Raw genomic sequence first — 26,102 nt, 5'->3', positions numbered from 1 at the left:
TGAAGGAAACAACAAGCTGCATACTGCAAAGCCCATTTTAAAAGAATGGAAATCAAGCCGCCATAAAGAGCGTTTTATCGAAGTAATTTTATGTCGTTTACGCATAGGTCACACGTACATCACCCATAGCTTCTTATTAACAAAAAAAGACAAACCTGTGTGTAAAATGTGTGGTGAGGAGCTCACAGTTAATCACATTTTAATTTCTTGTTCGCATCTCGAAGAACTTAGAAAAATTTTTTTTACTGTATTGTACAATGAACACATTCCATTTCATCCCGAATTGCTTTTAGGCGAGCAAACACTCGTCAAGTTTTGACTTGTTTGCAAGTTTCTAAAGAAAGCCAATGTTTTAGATCTAATATAATGTATCATCTATACACTTAATATAACATTGTGTTTGGCGCATGATAGCCACAGTTGCTTATGCGCCATAAAACTCCATATAACTAACCAACTAAGAAGCAAGGAGACTACACAGAGGAGCCAATATTGTTGAGAGCCCTGCTTACATTTTCTTTTTTGTCGCTTTTTTTTGGCTTATCTAAAATAACACATGTTTAGTGGCGCCGCCACCGCAAGCATTCCGAAATAATCGCTACAATATTTACTAACCCGTAGAAGTAATATTTTCGATACTTTAAACCGGAATGAAGAAGCCGTTTAGCTCAAGCCTTCCTATTGCCACGTTTCCACAAGCAGCCGCCGGGCGGCTGCTTTTCGCAAGTCGGGTGCACCGGCGAGTGAAAGAAGAAGAATCTCGGTCGCGGCCTCCTCTGGGTGCTCTTGGCTTGCTTTCCGGGGCCGTCCAGGTCAACACCCCATTAAAGCCTTTCGGTTACGAGCCCCAACGGCAACGTAACACTATTATGAAGATAACTCTATAAATGTGAAAAAACGATTTTTGTTTTCACCCTTACTGCGCAAATAGTAAGCGTAAAGAAAACCAAAACATAAGAAAACTCAACGCACCTGCTGTCCCGTGGTATATGGAAGAAACTAGCACTGGCTTCTTGTGCGTTCAATCGTTGTTCTGGCACCACGACACAGAGCAGTGGCTGTCGTAGGAAAGGCCGCCGGACGGCATGGCAGCGTGTTCTGGAGGATATTAACGCATGCATGTGTTATTCTGAATAATCAAAACAATATGGCGTCATAACTACGCTAAAAATTGTTTTCAATGTAACAGCAAATCGTGCCACAATACAATATCGCTGCCACACAAATACACGCAGTACATTTTGAGTCTAAATAGGAGTTGAACGCAGGCGCAGTTAAGATGTACCCGAAACGTACAAATACGAGCACTTTCAGAATTTGCAATATGCGCCACGCCGCGCCTGCGCAAGGATACAGGAATAAGGTGTGCAATGCGCAGTGCGCTTCGCCACGAGCAAAACAATATATTTGCATTTGTCACAGAAATAAGGCGCAAGGCTTCAAGACTGCGCAGAAATTTGCTCTAAAACTGCGCCACGCAATGAGTATATGCTGTATTCATTCGTGCTCTAGGCATCCATGCCTCCCTCATGACACTCCCTTACTTTTGTAACCAAACCACCGACATGGCCACCGCGCGTCTTACGCCGTATGTTAACAGCTCACTGCGATGTAAAAACGCGACAGTTGCTTGTCCTGACTCTTTATATCAGTGTATTTAAACATAATTTTTGTAAGAAATGTGTCTCACCTGCTGTCCAGCATGAGAAAAGTCGCTTCTGCAACACAGCAACAGCGACGCAGCCGACGCCCACAATCACTTGCAAATGACAGTGCAGACGACGGTGAAAAAAAAAGCAAAAACTTCAGAACATTTTTCAATAAATTGTCTTTTCATATATATGCTAAAACAGTGTCGTTGAAGCATAACATAGTTATTTAGCAACAAGAAGTCTGTGTGCTTTAAGATAAGAGCATTTATTTTCGCGTTTCCGTCCTCTGGCGTTCGGTGAGAATACTAGACGCTTGCGTAGTCGTGACGTACTTCCTGAGGCCAGTTTCTGCCGAGTGTCCGCTCTTTATTTTTTCTTTCTCTATGTTAAACTTCCTGAGGCCAGTTTCTGCCGAGTGTCCTCTCTTATTTTTTCTTTCTCTATGTTAAAAGCATAGAGAAAGAAAAAATAAAGAGCGGACACTCGGCAGAAACTGGCCTCAGGAAGTACGTCACGACTACGCAAGCGTCTAGTATTCTCACCGAACGCCAGAGGACGGAAACGCGAAAATAAATGCTCTTTTATTAAAGCACACAGACTTGTTGTTGCTAAATAACTATGTTATGCTTTAACGCCACTGTTTTAAGATATATATGAAGAGGCAAATTAGCTGCCGCGGTGGCTGAGTGGTTATGGTGCTCAGCTGCTGTCCCGAAAGACGCGGGTTCGATCCCTGCCGCGGCGGCTAGAATTTCTTTGGAGGAGAAAATCTAGAGGCCCGTGTACTGTGCGATGTCAGTGCACGTTAAAGAACCCCAGGTCGCCGAAATTTCCGGAGCCCTCCACTACGGCGTCTCTCATAGCCTTAGTCGCTTTGGGACGTTAAACCCCAACAGACCAAACCAAACCGAAGAGGCAAATTATTAAAAAACGTTCTGAAGTTTTTTTGTTATTTTTTTTTCGACCGTCGTCTGCACTGTCATTTGCACGTGATTGTGGGCGTCGGCTGCGTCGGTGTTGCTGTGCTGCTGAAGCGACTTTTCTCATGCTGGACAGCAGGTGAGACACATTTCTTACAAAAATTATGTTTAAATACACTGACATAAAGAGTCAGGACAAACAACTGTTGCGTTTTTACATCGCAGTGAGCTGTTAACATACGGCGTAAGACGCGCGGCGGCCGTGTGGGTGGTTTGTTAACAAAAATGAGGGAGTGGTATCAGGGAGGCATGGGAGCCCAGAGCCCGAATGAATACAGTAGACTCATTGCGCTGTGCAGTTTCAGGCCAAATTGCTGCGCACCCTTGAAACTTTGGGCCTTATTACTGTGTCAAATGCGGATATATTGTTTTGCTCGTGGTGATGCGCATTGCGCATTGCATGCAGTATTCCCATATCCAGGCGCGGCGTGGCGCGTATTTCAAATCCTGAAAGGGCTCGTATTTGTATGTTTCGGGTACATGTTAACTGCGCCTGCGTTTAACCTCCTATTTAGACTCAAAATGTACTGCGTGTATTTGTGCGCTAGCGATATTGTATTGTGGCGCGATTTGCTGTTACATTGAAAACAATTTTTAGCGTAGTTATGACTTGCTATACTGTTTTGATTATTCAGAATAACACATGCATGCATTAACATGCTTCAGAACATGCTGCCATGCCATCTGGCGGCCCTTCCTACGGCAGCTACTGCTCTGTGTCGTGGTGCCAGAACAACGGCAAAACGCACAAGATGCCAGGGACTAGTTTCTTCCGTATACCACGACACAGCAGGTGCGTTGAGTTTTCTTATGTTTTGAATTTATTTACGCTTACTATTTGTGCAGTAAGAGTGAAAACAAAAATCATTTATTCACATTTACAGCGCTAGCTTCATAATGGGAAAGCTTGGGCAAAACGGCTTCTTCATTTGAGTTTAAACTGTTCTAAATTATTACCACTACGGGTTAGTAAATATTGTAGCCATTACTTCGGAATGCTTGCAGTGGCGGAGCGACTAAACATTTTTTTTATATTAGATAAGCCGTAAAAAAAGCCGCAAAAAAGGATATGTAAGCAGGACTTTCAACTTTTGGCTTTGTCTGATACGTATTATTTCAATCGGCGTAGGTGTTAATTCAAGACTCCCTCAAGAAAGCATGCTTTTTCGTCAGTGCCTGTGATAATCTTGCTGCGGACCCCACAATTTTTATTCCTTAAAGTGCGGCTATATTAACTGCCTCTGGTACAAACATCTTGTGGTACCAAGTGTAAGAATATTTTTCAGGCAATTACGCTTAAGCTAGGCACATCATCGCCAATGCAGGATGACAGCATGGGTGCAGTACAGTGAAAGAGACGGCCTTCTGACAAAGCCGGCCAACCTACTGTATGCCACACGCAGGAGTTGCAGTGACCATTTCACTGCAAAATATTTCTTGGACCCTGGCCACACGAAGCTCACAAAGCTGCCGTGCCTAGTGTCTACAGTGACTACCTGTGTTTTGTCTTCTCTGTTAACTATTTCAGATTATCCTATATTAAGAAACGGGGTTATATTTCTATCTAACTTTTTTGTATCATGCTGGCCTCGGTTTGTGTGCAGCCTTTATGTGCTCATTCTTTTTATTGCCCTTGAATAAACAGTTTCTCCGACACTCCGTCTGTGTATTAAATACTGCATGTTGAACTACCACTTGCTCCGAACAGGAGACAAGCCTGCCAGACAGAAAGAGCCCTTGTTGATTTATGAATCCAAAGCTGCTTGTTTTATAGTTCTGTTGTCTGTACAACTCACGCTCAAATAATTTCGGTACGACGCAATTGGCACAAAGGATTAAGCGCGGCATTCTGTCCGCCTCCGGCCACAGCCAAACGTGGGTAACGCGCAAGCAATTTGAAATTTGCGCCAGTGAAGCAGAAACAAGAAGTGAGTGTCAGTTCCTTGCACCAACCGCTTGGTGCGCAAGGATCGATTGGGTGGCGTGTAAGCGATTTGAAATTCGCGCCACTAAAACCGAAACAGGAAGTCTGGGCCTGTTGCTCGCACCAACCGCTAGGTGCGCTACAATCGACTGGGCCGCTGGTGTCTATGGGAGTATCCTCTCTTATTCGTTCTTTCTCTATGCTTTTAACACGAAAGCATGAGCATTCACCGTGGCGTCGATAAGCGCCGCATCACGGAACATAGCCACGAAATATGGGAGATTACGCGCGGGTGTGCCATGAACACTCCAGTGCAAGTGTCCCCCGCTAAGCTTTTACCGATAACGGACCCATCTCTACTTGCCTGCCAGTCTGTTATCGTCCACTGTATGTTTTCTGCGCTCCGCTGAGAGGAGACTATAAACGGCGACGTTGTACCGCCTTACTTCCTGTACCACAGAAAAGTGTTAAGGCATAAGCAAAATATTGCAGTCAGGTGTTGCTACCGTACTACCGCGTCGCCTTTTATTTATAACTTTATGACAGCGCTCATAAAACAAAAGCGATGCGTGGCCAAACGACACGCGGAGTTTCATTCAGTACCTGCAACAGCCTATCACAGGACGATTGCACCGAATGTTTCATTGCTGAAACGCGCGTGGTATGACTTTGTATGATTGTGTTCTGCTCTTATGGACTCGGCGGTCGGCGCTCTTGAGTTCATGGTCAAAGATTGAAAGGATGTACGTACACTTCAACGGGACTAAATACCACACCACTTCGCACCGCTATAATTTGTTAAACATTTTGCACAAGTCCCGGTTTGGTTTAGTTTATGCGTTTTTATGTCTCAAAGCGACTCGGGCTATGAGGGACGCCGAATTGAAGGGATGCGGAAATTTCGACCACCTGGGTCCTTCAACGCGCTATTAGATCACCGAGAACGCGGGCATCTAGATTTCAATGGAGTGCATATTGCCATCGCGCAAAACGACGAGGGACGAAGAGAGGAAAGCACAGGACAAAACGCGCACAGTCTCTCTTCGTCCCTGGTCGTTTTGGGCGGTTGCAACATGCACTTCATTGCCAACCACCAACTAGCCCGCCTTCGCCTGTTACATGTGCTACTCTCTAGAATTTCGCCTCCATCGAAACTCGACAGCCGCGGGTTCGACACCGGCCGCGGTGGTCGAATTTTGATGGCGGTGAAATATTTCTTAATGGCTGGCCCAGCTTTCTGCCTTTCTTGGCTGAGAAGACAATTTTGAAACCTACTCGCTCACACTACAATAATCTAGATACCTGCTGGGGATAAAGTATCACTGTTTTGGCCAACGAAATTTGAGCTGCCTTTTGGCGCATATCGGGGACCGCCATTTTTACCAATATAGTCAAAAGCTACGTAGACCAGATGAAACAAACATTCAGACGATCACAGAATTAGGCAGAAAGAGTCACAGGAAATATTCAAGTAAGCACATTCTCCGAGAGTTTACAGATTCCAGTCAAACTACTGACCCCTCTAAAGATTGCTCTGTGCCTAACGGCGAACGTGAAGAGATATAGCTGGGCATGCTGAAACTTCAACACTTCAACTTTTACGACCCAGGTGGTCGAAACTTGCGGAGCCCTTCACAACAGCGTCCCTCATAGCATGAGTCGCTTTGGGACGTCAAACACCCCCAAAACCAAACCATAAACCATCTTCGGCGTCCTTCTTAACATGCGTGTATTGAACAGCTTGGCTAGTGCAGTGGTTAGGTTACAGTCTAGTAGCCGACCGATTCCGATCCTGGACTGCTTAGGGCAAATGCAGTGAGGAAATGCCATAAGCCATTGTGACTGATCTTGGGAAAGTTCTTAGTAGTGGTGTCCCTGCAGCCGGCTGGAACTGCGGCCTAATCTTTTAAGCAAATGCCTCGTATGCAGGATATGTCTGTTTCCTCCCCAGTAGTATTGGCGCTTGCCCACCGGCGTTCCACTGAGTGCAGATACGATAACACTTCTCTAGAGCGCGCTCAAGTGGTATTCAGCGGAGCATACAGTACGAATTGAACGCTTATCGCAGTGGTATTTCTAGGGGCGATAAGCTTGTGCCTGTATTCTTGTCGCGTCTATGCGGTGGCGCCCAAGCGCAACAATCACCCACCACTCTAGATGAACGGGTTCGGATTTCTGCAATCTTTTTCTGGGCCTGTCGTTCGGCTTTTTTCGGTTCAAATCTGGTTTTTTACTCCATGATCACGTTTGCATGAAATTCAACCTTGTCATGACGCCCTTTAGCCAACCTGGTCTTCTACCAACCAATAAAGATAAATCAAATTAACATCGTCATGACCTTTATGTCAAGCCTCGTAAATGGCTTCATCTGTGTGCCAGGAACTAATCTTACTCTCAAACAGCCTCCAGTCATTTTTATGCGCTGTCGAGCCAGGCGGACGCCAGTACTGCCCTCGCTCTCTTTTTTTTGTCAGCTCGGGAAACTGCATTCAGTGGGTACTAATTTTTCAAAGAAAACTAAAGCATTTTTGCTATTGCGCAGCCTTGTAGAAGTCGCAGATAACATGCGTATTTCCGCTCACGCATTCTTTGTCGTGTTTTTGTTATGTGACTAAAGACAATGGTGGCAGATGCGAAAAATTAAGTGAAACGGCTTGATCCAGAGTACCCAGTCAAAACGCACTACAGGAATTTACGACAGAAAACTTCTGTAGTCTGTCGTATTTTGGGCATGTAGTATTTCTGTAGTCTGTCCTCTGTAGTCTGTAGTGTCGTACTTCTGTAGTCTGTCTTCTGTAGTGTAGTATTTCTGTAGTCTGTCTTCTGTAGTGTAGTATTTCTGTAGTCTTTCTGTAGTGTAGTATTTCTGTAGTCTGTCTTCTGTAGTGACGTAATTCTGTAGTGTCGTATCTCTGTAGTCTGCCTTCTGTAGTGCATTTGTGTAGTGTGTTGTATTCCTGTAGTCATTACCAAGTACGCTTTATTTGTCAATTAATATGCAGCTACAGAGCAGCAGTCTGACTCTGAACATTCGATGCATTCCTGCAGTACAGCCAGGTATAAAAACACCTCACTTGGAGCAAATCGACTATTTATTTACATATATACAGAATTTTTCTTCAGCAGGTCTCTCTTGTTCAGACTGTCCTAGGTGAAGAAAAAGAACAGTGATATATATAGTATGCATACACAACAAATGCATGCAAATGTTACAAAAGTCATACAGTGGAATCTTGATTATGCATTCCCCTTTCATGCAACAATCCACATTTAAAATCAAATTGGCACGGGCCCGACGTAAACCCATAGGAATAATGCATTAAAGCCTCAATTATACAACTGAAGAATACGCACACGCCGCTTCATACGATGGCTGGCGGGAACCGTCCGTAATGGGAGAGACATTGGCATGCAGAGCACTTTACTGACAGAAGTGACGTCAACCAAGCTGTTTCCAGATAGAAATCAAGATGCAGACGTGCATGCAACGTGTGACCAAGTGCATCATGGCCTGTAATGACTGTTCTGCCAACGGCTCAGAATGAGTCCGTGCATGCAACCCGCATCTATCAGTGCGAGGCGGTCCGCCTGGCCCGTTTTTCCGCGCGCTTCACACCACCATAAAGTTATTGTAGAGGCGGTAAAAAGAGTAGACATTTCTGTGATCGCTGGTGGCTAGTTCAAAAGCGCTTCTCGCTACACCTTGAGTAAAACACATGTTAGGCCTACAACACCAAGCAAGCGGTGTACTGTCAGCCGGCAGAACGCACATCACTGCAGAAATCGTGCCAAAGGTGGACATTGCGCTTTCTTTTTTCCTTTAAGATACGAATTCTTAGTACAACATGAACTGGTGGGCGAGTGTCTGACATATCTTAGTGAAGCAGCGCAACGGCACAAGGCCAAGGGAAGAAGGGGACAAACAGCGCTGAACTGACAACAAATGTTTATTCCGGATGCTAACAGCATATATATACTCTTTTGCACCTTAGAAAAAACAAAGAAACAGAGAGCAGCAGAAAGTATCAATCCCAGTCATTATGCGCATGCAGCTGTATCGCGTGTACATCGATCATTTGAAATCAGGAAGTTGTGCTCTTTCACCGAGATGGCAACGGAAGGAGTGCTGATACAATTCGCACCCAGCTTCATGATCTCAGATGCCTCAATAATCTCTCGTGTAAGCTTATCCTTGTGTTTGGTAACAACTTGGCTGTTTTTGAATTCTGGGTAACATGAACAGTCACGACAGTGAGTACCTATGTGGTGGGCCGCGTTCTTGACATTGTTTGCGTGCTCTTTAAGTCTTTCATTAAGACACCGGCCAGTTTGGCCGATGTATGACCCACCACACTTCAACGGGACTGAGTACACCACGTTGTCTTGGCATGGCACATACTTCACCCTGTGGTTTTTCTTGCAATTATGACCAGATTCCGATCTTTTATCCGGGCGATTAACTCTCGCACACAAGCCACTCAGTCTGACAGGAGCCGAAAAAACAACATCTACTCCTGCCTTTTTGCCTATTCTCTTCAAATTGTGGGACACAACATGAACATAAGGTATTACTGCCAGATTTTTTTGCTTGGAATGGGGGACAGCTTTGCACCCCTTCAGCTTTTTCAATATCCCTTCTGCTACTGATGCCAGAATATGAAGGGGGTATTTTGCGTCTGTTAGCCTATCAACCTGATCGGAGAAACTAAATTCAAACTTGTGTGGGCAGGATTTTTGCATGGCATTTTGAAAGCATGACGCCACAATGCCTCTTTTAACAAGCTTCGAATGGGCTGAGCTGTTGAAAGTAAGGGCTTTTTACCCCTAGGATCAAATGCCCAGCATACATGGAAACCAGTAAAATATAAGGTCAGATCAAGGAACTTAATGCGATCATTCACAGCCACTTCATGCGTAATTTCCAGCGGCGAAAGCACTTCACACAATATCGCGCACAGGTCATTCACTTCCGCAGCGAAGCTAGCCGGGTCACAATCTAGTAAAATTAGGTAATCATCTACATATCGGAACACTCTTGCAACTGTTGAGCTCATGAGTGATTGTTCGAGTGCCCTGTCAAGCTTAGCAAGGAACATGTCACTTAGCAATGGAGCGATGCAAGATCCTATGCAGATCCCATTCTTTTGAACTGTTTTTATTCAAAAGAATGGGATCAGCATAGGATCTTGCATCGCTCCATTGCTAAGTGACGTTCCTTGCTAAGCTTGACAGGGCACTCGAACAATCACTCATGAGCTCAACAGTTGCAAGAGTGTTCCGATATGTAGATGATTACCTAATTTTACTAGATTGTGACCCGGCTAGCTTTGCTGCGGAAGTGAATGACCTGTGCGCGATATTCTGTGAAGTGCTTTCGCTGCTGGAAATTACGCATGAAGTGGCTGTGAATGATCGCATTAAGTTCCTTGATCTGACCTTATATTTTACTGATTTCCATGTATGCTGGGCATTTTGATCCTAGGGGTAAAAAGCCCTTACTTCCAACAGCTCAGCCCATTCGAAGCTTGTTAAAAGAGGCATTGTGGCGTCATGCTTTCAAAATGCCATGCAAAAATCCTGCCCACACAAGTTTGAATTTAGTTTCTCCGATCAGGTCGATAGGCTAACAGACGCAAAATACCCCCTTCATATTCTGGCATCAGTAGCAGAAGGGATATTGAAAAAGCTGAAGGAGTGCAAAGCTGTCCCCCATTCCAAGCAAAAAAATCTGGCAGTAATACCTTATGTTCATGTTGTGTCCCACAATTTGAAGAGAATAGGCAAAAAGGCAGGAGTAGATGTTTTTTCGGCTCCTGTCAGACTGAGTGGCTTGTGTGCGAGAGTTAATCGCCCGGATAAAAGATCGGAATCTGGTCATAATTGCAAGAAAAACCACAGGGTGAAGTATGTGCCATGCCAAGACAACGTGGTGTACTCAGTCCCGTTGAAGTGTGGTGGGTCATACATCGGCCAAACTGGCCGGTGTCTTAATGAGACTTAAAGAGCACGCAAACAATGTCAAGAACGCGGCCCGCCACATAGGTACTCACTGTCGTGACTGTTCATGTTACCCAGAATTCAAAAACAGCCAAGTTGTTACCAAACACAAGGATAAGCTTACACGAGAGATTATTGAGGCATCTGAGATCATGAAGCTGGGTGCGAATTGTATCAGCACTCCTTCCGTTGCCATCTCGGTGAAAGAGCACAACTTCCTGATTTCAAATGATCGATGTACACGCGATACAGCTGCATGCGCATAATGACTGGGATTGATACTTTCTGCTGCTCTCTGTTTCTTTGTTTTTTGTAAGGTGCAAAAGAGTATATATATGCTGTTAGCATCCGGAATAAACATTTGTTGTCAGTTCAGCGCTGTTTGTCCCCTTCTTCCCTTGGCCTTGTGCCGTTGCGCTGCTTCACTAAGAGATTCTTAGTACAGATACTGCTACCTGCTTCTGCGTAGTGACAGCGGTTTTAGAGAAAGTTTGAACAGAAAGACATGTCGCTGGCATGGCCGTATACTGTGCACTGTACATCTCCGAAGGGTTGTAGTAGTCATATTCCTGGCGCGTCGTTCATATTTTTTCGAGATTCATCCGACATCTACTTAATGTGCAGGAACAGAGCGCTCGCCTGCCTTGTCTAAAGCCGCCTCTTCCACGCTGAAAAGCCTGGCTGCGTGCGGTCTCAGAACAGTCTGCTAATGTGGTCCGTAAGTGCTGTTAACAGTCTGGTTCATAAATATAATCTTCTGTGCGTCATCTCAGTAGCAGACTATCCTTAAGCAGAACTTGGGTAAAGCAGTATCTCACTATAGTAGGCAAATTCCAGTGCGATTTGCAGGTTATTCCAGTGCCTAAGTGTACCATACAGACAGTTAGGAAATACAGTCAAGTTACGAGTTTTGTAAGCACATGAGCTTACCCAATCTATTCATGCATATAACAAGAGACTATTGGCTTGAACAGATATTTACCGCCGCAGGTCACAGCACTTCTGTGCCAGGTAGCGCGTCACCTTCTTGTGGTACTTTTGGAGATCCTCAGCCGAGCAACCCTTCAGCTTCAAATAGTGCCAGAAGGAATCTGCACAGATGGGGTAATAAGTAATGTTAGTGTGGTTGAATATAAAAAATGAGCAGATCGAATAATGAGCATTAATACACCTAACATAGGTTGTCAGTTCGAATCCGTGCTGCAAGAAAGGCTCTAACTTAACTAGTAAGTTTATGCTGCACGACAGGCTGAATCGTATGACACCATCTGGTACATTCATGCCAAACGGTTCACCCACTAATTTTACAGGAATGTCGTGACTAAGCAGCCAGACTTTAATGCCTGCCAGACAGATACAGTCGAACCCGGATATATCGAATTCGAAGGGGATCGGAAAATAGTTCGATATAGCGAAAATTCGATATACAGATATAGGCTAAAACTGCACTCCCGATCATAACAAATTGTGGCTTACCGTTTGGAACAGCCGCGAATCACATAGTATGGGCGCGCAATGTGAAAGCGCTTTATTTCGCGGAAAAAAAAAGATCACTAATTTTGGGCTGCTTTTTCCGCTGGGAAACGAAGTTCAAAACACTGGCCTCGATCTTCTCGAGACTGTCCAGGTGCGAGAGCACAGTGCCTTCCATTTCGCCGCAACAGCGCCGAATCAGGCTAACGCTGACGCCAGTTCAGTGGCTGCGCATGGACGCGTTTCTTCGACAATACAGTTGCCCTCGTCATCGCTGGAGTCGGCGTCTTGAACGCCAGCTACCGCTTGAACTTCGCTGTCAGCGTTAAAGTCCTCAACAGTCACTTCGGACGGAACGGCGCCGAGAAAATTGGACAAGTCGCGAAACGCGTCGTCCAAGCACTCATCGTCATCTAAATCTTCCGGACATTCATCTCCGGCCACTTGCCAAAACAGTTGGCTACTGGGGCCTGCTTCACGTCGCGCGTTGAAACACAGGCACACACACAAAAAAAAAACACGCGAGGCGCAGATGGAGCGATAAGAGCGAAGCCTATGCGAGCGGCAGTCAACCCGGCTGCGAAGGAACGACAGAGAGAAAAGAAAGAGCAGGGAGAAAGATCGGCGCTCTGGGCTTCGTTTTTTTTTTTTTTTTTTCTGAGCTCTCTTTTTCCCCAGACCCACGATGTGCCCACGAGCGACCGTTTTCTCTCTCTCTCTTTCCCCAAGAAGCGTGGTCGCCGCGCGTCTCCATGCGGCGCTCTCTCTTCGCTGATCTCCAATGACCTTGACGGAGCACACGCCGGCGGTACAGGAGGAGAGGAGGAGCGGGAAAGCTCGCGCCTGTGGGGCGCAAAAACGGGGAACAAAAAAAAAAAAGGGCCCTGCGCCTGCTGACTGCGGAAATGTTCTCCGCTGAGGCGGCTGAGGACCGGACAGGAATGTCTTTGGGGAAAGCGCACCTTCCAGGGGCGCGGCGCGGCGTTCGATATATCCAATGTCCGGCGAAAATGGAATTCGATATACAACGCAACTGTCCTATACTTTTACATAGTATTTTCAAGGGGGTAATCTGTGTGTTCGATATAGCCAATAATTCGAAATATGCGGGTTCGATATATCCGGGTTCGACTGTATACATATACTGATCGATATAGTTTAGTTTCGAGCTGTGGTGCTCGAGCATCACACTGCCACCTGCTATTATTTTATTCCATTATCTAACCACCTCGGCTCCCATGGCAACTACTGGGATACACTGCTGCATTGGAGGCTGCCAACTTGGGTTCTATCCGTGGAATCAGCACAACTCAGGCTCAAAACGCAACCAGGCTGAGAACGCAACGCAATGCTCTAAAATTACTACCTCGGGTTAATAGCTCTGGGAGCAAAGCTTCACACACTGGTGCATAATATTATACTTCAGATACACCCAGCAAAGCAGTAGAGAGAAAAGCCCTTTGATGAATAACAAAATTTAGCTGGAGTTTAAAAACCCACTTGCACTCTGCGTAGGTTTGGGACTTGGGGGAAAAAGAGAGGTGCAGGAAATTGCAAAGGTTTTCAAGCAATTTCAACAAAATTTCAAAAAGTATACAGCCCCTGAATTAGGGATGGCGTACATCAAAGTGGTGACAAATGGAGTGACAAAGTTCCTTACACAGTGTGTGCACTGATGAGGAATGAGGAGGATTTGGTGTTTAACTGAAAGATTAACAGCAAATAAAGTTTATTGCGCATATCTGCTGCCTATGAAAGGCTAACCGCCGAATTCAGAAGTGCGCCTCAACTCGATACTCCGTCTCCACTCTGTGGAGTGGAGAAAACAACTGCTCTTCCATTTGATGGGCAGTTAGGATTGAAGAATGCCACTCGGCATTTCTTCAGACAAGGAGCTGCTCTAGAGACCTTCTTCCAACTGCAGTCCCTCGAGGAAGCATGAAAGGCAAATGATGATGAGAATAAGGCGAAAAATTGCCTTTGGCTACAAAAAAGCATGGCATGGCTATTAAGTGTGTTTTATCACGCTGCGCCACCTTAAGAACACAAAGAACCTCACCGTTTATTAGCCTAGTAAAACATCTTTTGCAAGCTGCCTGACGAAAGCAACAGAGAAAAGCTACCGGAAACGCTTGCACATCTGGCAACCTTTGCCACCAATGATGTAGCGTCTATGTAGGCATTTACGAATGGTGTAAAAACTGCCGTTCGTCAACTTGTGGGAGGTTTCGCTGGCCTGCAGAGGCCAGCGGCGAAGCTGAGAAGTACCAAAATGGGTTTGGATTTATGGGGTTTAATGTCCCAAGTGACTCAGGCTATGAGGGAGGCCATAGTGAAGGGCTCTGATAATTTCATCCACATGGGGTTCTTTCACGTGCACTGATATCGCACAGTACACAAGCTTCCAGCATTTTGTCTTCATCAGAATGCGACTGCCGCGGCCAGGATCGATCCTGTGTCTTTGAAGTCAACAGCTGAGCACCGCAACCCCTGAGACTGCTTCATCATCAAATTATGCATTACATAAATGACACTGCATCACAGAAAAGGACTAACAGTCATGGCCAAACTGTAGTTACAGCCAAAAGTTGGCACCGTGAACCTGCTCCCCACATCCAAAAGCTTAGACAGCTTCAGCCAACACACAGGAATCAGATTGCCTCCCAAAGAAGGTGGCAGCCAATAAGTGGGCAACAAAAAAGTAAACTGTGGGTAAAAACTTGAACGTCTTGCATCACGCTACAAGGTGATGTGAAATTTGAGGAAAGGCCCCAAGAAGCACATAATTTTTAGTTTTTCAGAGCACTCTTAGCCCTTTAAATGCCAAATGTTTTCCTAAAAAACATGCCAGAAATTTTAAGCAATCAATTTTTTTGTGTACATTATTCTTGAAGCCACTTCATTGCATACACATGGGTAGCTGAAGAGCAGTCAGCTCAATGCACCGATTGTGGTTGACAGCACTCAGACATACAGACAAGGGACAGAAACAAAAAAGATGATGGCACAGGCACTGAACTTAAAACTTTTCCCAGAACTGCCGACATACTGCATAAATACCCACACCACAGGCACCAACACGCAGCGATTTATGCACTCGTGGTAACAAGAAGTGGTATGAGAAGTAGTGGAAAAACAACAAAAGCTAGAAGCAAAAACCAGAGGACACAACACAGGATAAAACCAGAACAAGGTGAGAGAAAAATTTATAAGCAAGTCATTTTTAAAAGACTGCCAACAGTGGATAGGTTTGACCGAAAGAATATTTAAGAACTGGTCTGATAAAATGGAACTAAAAAACCTTAATACACAAACACAGACCAAGCGCAGTGAAAAAAAAAATGAAGGAGAAATGGCAAGAAAAAACACGCAATAGAAGCAAAATGGCGATTGGGTAAGCAAACGAGAATTAAGCAACAAGCGAAGGTGAAGTGTGTTAAAAATTAAAAGGATAAAAGGGGAATAAAAACGCGCATGAGCCACAAAGGTGAAGCCAACAATTAAGATGGTTAAAAGTGGAAGATGACGTACAGTGAAGCCGAGAGATAAAATATAAAAAAGTGAAATTCAATAACCAGTATGAAGGCAAAAATCAAGGAAAAACACCAAAAGAGGGAAGTTGGCAGAAGAGGCAAGGCATGTAACACACATGTAGAACCAGGGCTAGATCAAGTACGTCCACAAAGAAAGGCAATCCTCCGAGTAAAACCAAGCGTGTTCTTTACATTCACCCCGGAGCCTGAAAATCTCTGCGGCTTCCACCATTGCATTGCGTCAGCTTATTACGGGGCTCTATTAACACAGTGGCTTTCTCGAACTTGGGGCAGCATGGCTTTTTTGCGTCCCATTATCAGCAGTGGACTTGCAGGTACCTAAGAGATGTACCCGATAAATCAGTGTAATGCTCTCTTAGCCTTCCACTGATGCCAATGTATACCTTGCGGCTAGACAAAGGGATTGAGAAAGCACTTCTTGTGCATGCCACTAAGGGTTTCTGTGCAATGCAGTGCAGCCTGTTTCTTTTTTCTTTTTCATTGACGATCCTAGAGAGGTGTGATAGGTGATTTTCTAAAGGTAAATTTCACAGAACCTTAAGAAAATCGGAGACAAAGCAGGAGTACACATTGCCTTTTCTGACCCCCTAGCACCTATTGCAGTTGCGGAATCCTAAATGAAAAAAAAAAAGACGCTGCACCACGCAGCACAGAAAATCCTTAGCGCCATGCGCGGAGGGCATTTAATCAATCCTTTTTTCTTGCGGCAAGGTATACATTGGCATCAATGAAAGGATAAGGGAGCATAAGATTGATTTATCGGGTACATTTCTCGGGAATCTGCCAGTCGGAAAGAGCAAAACCACAAAACTATCACACAGAGGCAGGTGATAACACAAGGCCGTACTGACAACTGAAAATTTATTGAACAGCAGTGCTTATATAGACAAGTCACGTGTGTAATCTGCAAACAATCGTAAAGAGGCAAAAAAATTCAATGGCAACCATAGAGCTGAGCAAATATGACAATCACCTGCTCAAAAATGAAACAAAAACAACCGAGGGAAACGCAGACAGAAACGCTAATTTTCCTGAAAAATGAACACAGTAGGCGTGCTGACACACTTATCTGGCTCTGACCTCAAGATGGCAACAGCCTCGACAATTTCTCTTTCCAACTGCTTCTTTCTTCATCCAATAATCGGTGTGCAGTTCAGTTTGGGATAGCAGTCTACAATGAGACAGTGAGTGGGACGGCAAATGCCTCCGGGTCTACTCAAGGAACACGCATACTCTTGCAAACAAATGTGTAAACATCTGCCACTTTGGACGATATAAAACTGGCCACAGCTGAGGGGAATCTCGTACACATGCCCGTTGGCGGTACTTTTTGAATGCCTCATGCCATGTGCAACGGGGGTGGCGTACACGATTCCTCTCGGCTGTGGTCGATTTTATACCGGCCAAATTGGTAGATGGTGAAACACTCCCTTGCAAGAGTATTAGCATTCCTTAGGTAGGCCCGGACGACCTTGCCTGCCTGTCCACTGTCCCAGTTGTAAAGACTGTTAACCTAAACTGAACTGCACATTATTATTGGATGAATAAAGGGCCAGTTGGAAAGAAATTCTCAAGGCTGTTGCCATCCTGAGGTCGAAGCCAGATAGGTGGGATAGCACGCCTTCTGTGTCCATTTTTCAGAAAGAATTGGAATTAGTTTCCCTCCCTAGGTTGTTTTTGCAATGATTGTTTGCAGATTACATGCGCAACTGATCCATATGAGCACTCATTTCTTCAATAAATGTTCAGTTGTCGTACCGCCTTGTGTTTTGCCTGCCTTTGTCCCATTCTGTTTTGCGGTTTTTCTAACGATTTCCAACCAACTGGCCTACAAGCACGTCCTAAATCTGCAAGTCCATTGCCAAAACTGTGACCGAAAAAAGCCATGCCACCCATGTTCGAAAAAGTGCCATTGTGTTAAAAAAGCACCAGAATAAGCCGACATGACGAACTGGTGGGAGCCGCCGGGATTTTGAGGCTCGAGGATTAATGGGCAAGAACACCCTCAGAAAAAAAGATTGCCTTTCTTCAGGATGTTTGACCTAGCCCTGGTTTTAAAAACATCTTGCATGCCTTGACTTTTCTGCCAACTCCTCTATTTTCACGTTTTTGTTTGTTTTTATCTTTAATACTAATTGAATTTCATATTTTGATATTTTATCTCTCTCGTTTTTACAGTAGCTCATCTTCCTCCTGTAGCCATGTTAATTCTTGGCTTCACCTTTGTTGCTCATGTGCATTTATTCGCCCTTTATTCTTTCAGTTTTTTAGCCCACTTCACCTTTGTAGACCAATTCTTGTTTGCTTGCCCAATCACCATTTTCTTTTCACGGCATGTTTTTTCTTGCCATTTTACTTTTATTTCACTGCCCTTGATCTGTGTTTGCGTGTAGTGTTTTAGTTCCGTGTTATCAGACCAGTACTTGAAAATTTTGGTCAAACCGTTACACTGTTTCACGTGCTGGTGGTCTTAAAAATGACTTGCTTAAAACTATTCCTTTAACCTTGTTATGGTTTCATCCTTCCCTGCTCTATAGTCTTGGTTTGTTTCTAGTTTGTGTTGTTTTCCCACTATTGGCCATATCACTTATTGTTGCCACGAGTGCATAAAATTGCCACCTGTTGGCGCCTGTGTTTTGGTTATATATGCAGTGTTTCGGTGATTCTGGAATAAATCTGTAGTCAGCACCTGTGCCCTCATATTTTTTCTTTCTGACCCCAGTCTGTGTTTCTAAGCTCTGTCAACCACAAAGGATCAGACCAACTAGACCGACAGCTTGTCCTATTCAAGCTCAATGCGTACTTTTCAAAGAAATACTATGGCGAAAACACTGTACTTACAGTAAAGCCTGCTTGACTGAGCGAATACCACTGGCAATTCGCAAATTCCCAGCCTGCTCCTGATTGCTGGCTCAAGCCGCACGCAACTTTGTGGCTTGCACGACTTCCACGCAACTCTTGGTCCCTTGAAACTGAAACATAGAGGGATGAGTGAGAGATATCAGATTTGATATGCTTGTATTGCTGCAATGACTAAGAAAAAACGATATTTTCTATAAGAACAATTATTATTTCACACTAGCTTCGCAGAGTAAACCTCGTTTATCACGACCTCGTTAACACTGACATACTGCACAGTCCCAGCCTGACTGCATCTAGTTCTACGGTGTCATATGCTTGTTAGCTATGAGCCCTTGGCCTTGCACCGGTTAATACAGACAACCAAGGAATGGGCAATCAGCTCCGACCTTTTGAGTCATAGATACTCACAAGCTCAGTGGTCCCAGGGGTTCTAGAAATATTGGCAGGGCGACACAGTAACAAGCATTCCGCACCACTTGCTCTCGCTTCATTGCAAAAAAACTCTCACAGCAGACCTGTCCTCCATTTTGCAGTGTGAAAATAATCAAATTCAAAGCATGCACACAAAATGTGGACCTCTCTTCGAAAGGAGCTTCAGAAATACGGGTATAATTATTGTAATTAAACCTACCTGCAGTTTTCAATTTATCCTAAAATTTTATGCAACTCGACAAGCAATAAGCATTAAAAAGGAATTAAAATAGCCAGCACTGTTTAAACAATATAGATATGAAGAAATACGAGACGTATCCACTACTCTCCAGTGGTTCTTTAGCTTCATGCATTATCAATCTACACTTTCTTACAGGCACATTTGCACGCGAAACTTGGGTTTAACCCAATCTTGATGAATCTTTCTGGAATGCAACAATCAGGAGAAACCAGTTTTACTCAAAAACAAAGGGCCCTATACAATGCATCACAAGGCCGGCTAGGCGCACTCAAGACTACAGCCCCTTCCACAAGTCTCCAATTTGCCTGTCCTCTACAAGTTGCAGGATCCCTGTCCACTGCTTGTCGAATTTCGCTATCCCGCCTTGCTAGTTCTCCCACTGCCCTTCTCAAACTCTTGGAATTCTGTTGCTCTAGCAGATCATCAGCTATTGTATTATTTTTTGTTTTAGCACTACACACTCCATGCCAACAATGCTGGATAATGTATGTACTTTAAATAGGTTTGTAGAGCGTGCAAGTGGCTTGCAGCTTGACGAATAGGTGAGAAAAAAACGCGGAGCCTGACAAATAGGTGTAAAAAAACGTGGGTTATTTGGAAGAAATGGGCTTGGGCAGGAGATGTAATGCAAAGGCAAGATAACCAGTGGTCCTTAAGACTGATAGGGTGGATTCCAAGAGAAGGCAAACGTAGCAGGGGGCAGCAGAAAGTTAGGCGGGCGGATGAGATTAAGAAGTTTGTGGGGATACGGTGGCCACAACTGGCGAAGGACAGGGTTAATTGGAGAGACATGGGAGAGGCCTCTGCCCTGCATTGGGTGTTAGACTGATGATGATGACAACCTGGTGAATTTGCCTCGCAACAACCGCTGCAGCCTGATATTTTGTAGAGCAGCACAATGGCCTTCATTTTTTGAGTGGTGAAGTATTCAGCATTTTGTTTCAACCATGAGTGTAAAGGGAAGACATTTTATGTTGCACAAAATGAAGGAATTACATGCATACTGGGCTTTGGAAGAATGCCCTGTGGACATTACAAAACACTGCCATCCTTGCTTTATCTCTGCCAGGTAACAAAATTCATTATTCTCCAAATACTTTGGACAAAGACAAGCTGCCGTGCACTCATTCGAGCTCAGTGGACTTTCCCTCCAACCAATCTTCAGTAAATAATATCAGGATTAGGCAAAAGTAACTGTAGTGTATTTCAGTGAGTCAGTGCCTTTTACAGAAAGTTTTGGAAACAGAAAAGTTTATGAGCTTTGTGAGCACATGATTGCACAATCTATTTACATAGTCAAATGGGAAATTTGCCTTCCTATTCAATTTATGCACATTCAAACAATATTTACCGCTGTAGGCCACATCAGTTCTGTACCAGGTAGCACATGCCAAAAAAAGCCTTGATAGCGTAATAAGTAATGTGTGGTTGACTATAGAACTTAAAATCTAGGCCATATCTCTTGGATCTAATCTTGACATATTTCTGCATAATACTATACTGCAGATACAAAAAGCAAAGCAATAGAGAGAGACAGAGAAACTTTGCTAATGAAATGAACAAAATATTTACTTAAAATCACTGACCTGTTACTCAGCATGAGGGAGGAAATAAGAGGGAAAGACGAAGGAAAACAGGTGCAGAAAATTGTTAATGTTTAGAAAATAATAAATTTAAACAATTTTTGGAAATGATGTATCCATTACTTTACTTGGTTTTAAAGGGTTTAATGCCACAAAGCGGCGCAGGCTATACAGGGCGCTATTGTAGAGGACTGGAAAATTCTTTAGGTGTGCTGACATCACACGGTACCTGGGCCTCTAGCATTTCGTCTCCATTGAAATGAGACTAGTACAGCTGGAATCAAAACTGGCTGGAATCGAACCTGCCTCTTCCGGGTCAGCAGCCAAGCACAATAACCACTCAGCCACCATGACGGCTCCCATTTGGGGTGACATGCATCAATGTGGTGACTGACGGGGCTGACAAAGTTCACTTCAGAGAGGGTGTGCATTGATGAGGTTATATAGTTCAATTCTCCCTGTGCCACATAATTAGACAGGTAAAAATTTATTATGAGCATATGCTGCCTATGGCAGGCCAAGAGATGTAAGACACAAAGCATATGTCCATAAAATGAAAGCAAGAAGAGCACAATTTCCTGCTGTGAGTAACCGCTCCACTATCCAAAAGGATAGCCAGCTTCTTTAAAAAATGTATGTCCTGCCTATGTCCATTTATGATTCCCGCTCAGATTTTAATTCGCATTTATTTCCAACCAACTCAGTTCTCTCCCAATCTCTTATCATTAACCCTATGATTTTCCTGAGTGGTTCACCGCACTGTTCTCAATTTTAAGCCCTTTGTAAAGTACCCCACTTTTCCTGACAGCTTAGCAAAGGCAAAGCAGTTTAAAATTTCTTTTTGAGCATACTGCAAGGTGCTGCTCGTAACTTCTGAGTGCATGCCTAAGGCAATAAACCCCTTTCTTATTCTCCCAACCATTTCTTTCAAATGCTCTATATCTGTGCATGACCTGGCCGAGGTGTATTTTGTTTCGACTTCCAGTACCTTACTGAATTTCATAAAAAGGCCTCTTTCCTGATTATTAAGTATTGATTTAACTCTCATTTTCACACTGAGTATTGATGTCCTCAATCATTTGCAAGAATTCATCACTTATACTACAACTCACCATTAATACTACAATAACATGAAATCAAATATAACTGAGCGGTTCTCCATGAGTCTTCGCATTTCCTGAACCAACCTGCTGCTATGCAGAGAGGGTCACCTCGTCTAGCATCATCACATCTTGTTCAGGGTATGTGGGTTGTGCAAAGTAAACAACCGTTGATTTCAGGTCACTGCAGTCAAAACTACAAAGTAGCTGGTGCAATGAAATGTTAGTTCTAAGAAGGTCTGCTCGTTTTTTTTTATGCGGGCCCAAGTGAACACAGGCTAAACTGCATGCTATTTGATGTCAGTGCAGGATAAAGATCCCCAGGTGGCCAAAATTATTCTGCAGCCCTCTGCTACGGCACCTCTTTTCTTCTTTAACTCCCTCCTTTATCCCTTCCCTTGCATCATTGTTCAGGTGCCTATCAAGATGTGAGACAGTTACTCTGTCACTTCCTTGGCTCAAAAACCAATTTTAAATTTTTCAAGGATACTTTCAAGAACGTAGAGGTACAAACTGTACAGTATAACCACATGCCACAGCAATAAACCAGCAATACATCTGCGCTGACAGGAGCTTGCCAAGTACGCTGCAAGGATGCTATGCCACGCAAGATTTGGTGTCATCATACAATGTTACTTTACTGACTGACATTTCAGTGTACAAGCAAGAAATACCATTAAAGTATTATTGTACAGCACAACTTTTTAAAAGATAAACAAACATTTTGGCCCTTTTAGAGGACACACATGCATAAAAGGCAACAGGTGTGGAATAGTCACTGCACCTGAAGCAGGCTCAACTTTATAATAACAGCGCAGTGTCAAGAGCTACATGAGCGGCTATATTTCGTACAAATTTGCAGTTCATGTAATAAGCTGAGGTACTGCTGTAAAGTGCATGTAGAGTTCTGCATGCATTTTTAAACACAGCAGTGAGCCTATGTTGAAAATATTTTTCAAAACAGGCAGGTAAGGTATGCGTAACTGAAAAAGATAATTACCATGAATGGCTTGGAGGGATGGCACAGCTGAAGGCAGGAAGCACGCATGGCCCAGCAGATGCTGGCAGCTGGCAACTGCAGGTAAATACGTCCCGACCAACAGCTATCAGTGCCAGTGACAATGTCATGAATGACAACAAAACAAACTGTCGACTGCTTCAGAAACTAAAATGAGGTATTAATATAGGAACACAAAAAGCAATGAGGTGGCCCATGACAAAATAAATAAGGAGATTGTATGTGAAACACCCATACACATTCTTTGAGTACATTTACATGACTGTCATAACCACATTGAAAGATGAGCTGGCTGGAATACCGCTTTATTCTTATGCATGATGAAAAGAGCCCAACTATTCGAATATAGCATGCGCAGGCTTTAGTTAATTACTATTAGGGTGCCTTGCACTAGCGTCTAATGTATTCTTAAATTGAACATAGCACCCAGTCGACCAGTTTACCTTGCATAAATGAGAAGAGAAAATGCAAAAGACATGCATTCAATACCAAGGAGCCCGATATCTCACGTCACAACTGAGCATGATACGAAAATTAGTAGTGCATTTAACAAATTGCACACAAATAAAAACAGCAAAACATTTGTCGAGCGGTAATGCAAGTAGGGGCAAAAGCAAAAAAAAATACCGAAGAACACTGGTGAGTGAGGTGCAGGGAGGTCTGTGGGTAGGGTTCCGTGCCTGGGAACAGTTCCGAGCGCGGAGAACTGCTGCCGGCAGTCAACCAAGAATAAATAAGAGAAAGTGAAAATGAATAACAAACCATCACCAATTGCGAACGACCTGAAAGCGGGCCGCATAAGCGAGGCATACAGCAAAAAGCTTGAAATCCCAAATAAGTGTGCAGTTGCATCCCCAACAGTTCAGTGCCCTGAAGGAGAGGAAGCATGGACGCCTACAGTTCAGGGAAGACACAAGAACGACCTAACTGACATAATATTGCCAAATTCTGTTCCAATGGGGAAGCACAGATAAAAAGTTTACAAATGACTAGTACATATGCGCCAGCCTTCCACATGCGATCACTGTCTTCAAAATAATTTGCATGACGAATATTAAGAAGTAAGCACTGATCCGATGAACACCAACACCGAGCAAAACCATCCGTCGTCTGTTCGCAGTTCGCCTAGCGCGAGTGCTTCATCGCGCAGCACTGCCGCTCATAATAATCTTCTAAATAGCACAAATCCATCCGATGGGTACCAGCCGCGAGCAAATTCACCCGTTGTCAGTTCCCTCGCCTGTTCTCAGCTGTCCACGCAAAAGCGCTCTCACCCGCGGCACTGATCGTCGTCTTCTACGCAGTACAAATCCATGCCAGTTGAATGTAGTAAACATTGTAGTTTTTCGCAGCGCTACCAAGCGACCGCATAACTCTGTTGTGATCTCTGGTGGCATTTTTATTTACCACGGCACCTGAGTACTAAACGCAGACAGACTATGAAGCAGCACTTGTCACGCAGGCTATACGCCCGTTCTTTTCTGACAACGCATTATAGCTGAGGCAACCGCACGTAGAGTGCCTCCACTGCCATCCCTATATAGCCGCACACTAATAACGCGTGTGAATACAGATCAGAATAGAGAAGCGTTGACGGGACTCACCGATCATGCAGCTCATCCAGGCTTAGTAAAACCGCGCCGTCGTCTTCATTGCCTTTCCAGATGACAAGACGTCGTAGCGCTGCCTTTCTTCATGGCTTTGCCCGTCCAAACTCACCGATGTTGACTGGGCGTAATACTCGTCGTTGGCTTCCAAAACACACTTCTGTTCTTCACACATGTCCGCCGCACAAGCACTCAAACAATGTCATGAAAAGCCAAATAACACAAAACGTGCAGCAACGCACACACTGACATGGCGCCGGCGGAAGCGGCTTTGCCCTTGTTTTTGCGTCGTTGAAAAACTGCAACTCAAATGCGCTTTTTTACTACTAATATTTATTTTCTGTTTCGAACAAAAATATCTCAATTTTTTTAAATTTATTTTTTGTTTAAGTGCGAACACTAAAGCGCTTTTAAATACTTTTGTAGAAGCTGCGATCCTGTGATCCCATCACCCAGGGTGCCCCGGATGTCCTAGCAGACGACGGAGCAGACGACGGCGCAGGCGACGCTGTTGACGGAATGAAATTTCGTTTGCTGCCAGCTAAAATCTCTTAATTGCGAAAAAACGGGCAAAGAAATGCACCGTACCTCAAGCTGGTGCACATCAAGGATATGTTGGACGTGAGCGGTAGGACTGAGAGCAGCTGCGATGCATTACTTTGACTGACGCGGGCATGCTCGACGGCGATTTACATGAAACTGAGAGCTTAACTGTGACCCGTACAAGCGGGTAACTTTGATATCAACTGCTTTGCGAAACTACGCCGATAGTTGCGTCACACTTTAGCTGATATGCAACAGCGGCTCGCACTCGCCGCATCTTGTTCGCGTGTACTTTCACAATTGAGCAAAAGCCCACATGGAAGCCGATAGAAGCAACTGTGTTTTCGAGTTCAGATTGTTCCGCGAAATACGAGCAGCTTGTTTTAGCACGCACTCGAATTGTAGTTCTCAGCCAGTGCGTCACGAGCGGTGACAATGGCTTCGATGACGAGCGTAAGAATCACCTTAAGGTGGCCGCAACGAAGCCGGCATCCCAAGCGTATATGTGCGCTAAAAGTTGTTTACCTGTGCTGCACACGTGGGCTCAGTCGCAGTCCAGCCGCTAGCTGCTCAGTTTTCCAGCCTTGCGAGCCCAAGTCGCTAGCTGCTGAGCATTGAGGGAGCCGAGCTTTCAGAAATGACACTGCCCGCGAGGGCGCCGAGCGACAAGTTTGCACTGCTCCCTGGATGTCGTATTCGTCGCTAAGCCTGGCAAGTTTCATATCGATGCCAGAGCTGAGAGAGCTTTCGAACTGGCTAGCGCTGAGGTGCTACTCTCTTCACTGTACGTTGTACTGCGAACCATGTGTCGTAGTGAAATAAAGATATGCGCAGTTTCCGCGCTAACGGTGACGTCGAGGACGAGCTTAATAAACGCCGTAAGGCAGCAGATATTCGATGCATATATGTGTGCTAAATTTGTTCACCTATGCTGCAAACGTGAGAATAAAGTCTCGTTCAGTCGCAGGACAGACGCTCGCTGCTCGATTTTCCAGCCTTGCCTGCTCAGTTCGCGAGCTACTGAGCCAATCATTGAGCGAGCCGAGCTTTCGGCAACGACGCCGCCCGCGGGCGCGCCGGCCGACGAACTCCGCGCTGCTCTCAAGCTACCCTTGTCGTCGCTAAGCTTAGCCGAT

General features: G+C 44.6%; 2 protein-coding genes across 9 annotated transcripts in view; one reads left to right on the top strand and one right to left on the bottom strand.

Annotated features, from left to right (window-relative positions):
* LOC149329838 (TNF receptor-associated factor family protein DDB_G0272340-like) overlaps positions 1-26,102 on the top strand; it is a 74,864-nt gene that overhangs the window by 9,169 nt on the left and 39,593 nt on the right. Inside the window, exon 2 of one of the 6 annotated variants that reach the window (XM_089560550.1) lies at positions 11,178-11,271. The exons of the other annotated variants lie outside the window; for them this stretch is intronic. The gene's annotated coding sequence lies outside the window, so the exon portion shown is untranslated. The remainder of the gene's footprint in view (positions 1-11,177; positions 11,272-26,102) is intronic. 6 annotated transcript variants of the gene reach the window in all.
* Positions 7,636-24,706, bottom strand: LOC149329839 (uncharacterized). Of its 3 annotated transcripts, none has more exons than XM_089560555.1 (6): positions 24,421-24,706; positions 23,444-23,525; positions 22,799-22,873; positions 18,422-18,552; positions 11,536-11,644; positions 7,636-7,698 (listed from the first exon to the last, which is right to left on the bottom strand). In XM_089560555.1, the coding sequence occupies exons 1-6, from the start codon at positions 24,434-24,436 to the stop codon at positions 7,653-7,655; spliced, it is 459 nt and encodes a 152-aa protein (XP_089416681.1). In that variant the 5' UTR covers positions 24,437-24,706; the 3' UTR covers positions 7,636-7,652. The 3 variants fall into 3 exon arrangements, with proteins under 3 accessions (XP_089416681.1, XP_089416682.1, XP_089416683.1); XM_089560556.1 differs by having other exon boundaries at positions 23,444-23,522; XM_089560557.1 differs by having other exon boundaries at positions 7,636-7,703; positions 24,421-24,705.

This window comes from Amblyomma mixtum, chromosome 9, assembly GCF_055824585.1.
Source record: "Amblyomma mixtum isolate Tamu chromosome 9, ASM5582458v1, whole genome shotgun sequence".
Lineage (NCBI taxonomy): Eukaryota > Metazoa > Arthropoda > Arachnida > Ixodida > Ixodidae > Amblyomma > Amblyomma mixtum.
Note: the sequence above shows the minus strand (reverse complement) of the source record. Positions and strands in the feature narration are given on the sequence as shown.

Coding starts and splice junctions, on each gene's coding strand:
- LOC149329839 (XM_089560555.1), bottom strand. Junction 22,874..23,443: donor TCACTCACCAGTGTTCTTCG/GTATTTTTTTTT, acceptor ATTTACCTGCAG/TTGCCAGCTGCCAGCATCTG. Junction 7,699..11,535: donor AAGTGCTGTGACCTGCGGCG/GTAAATATCTGT, acceptor CACCTAGGACAG/TCTGAACAAGAGAGACCTGC.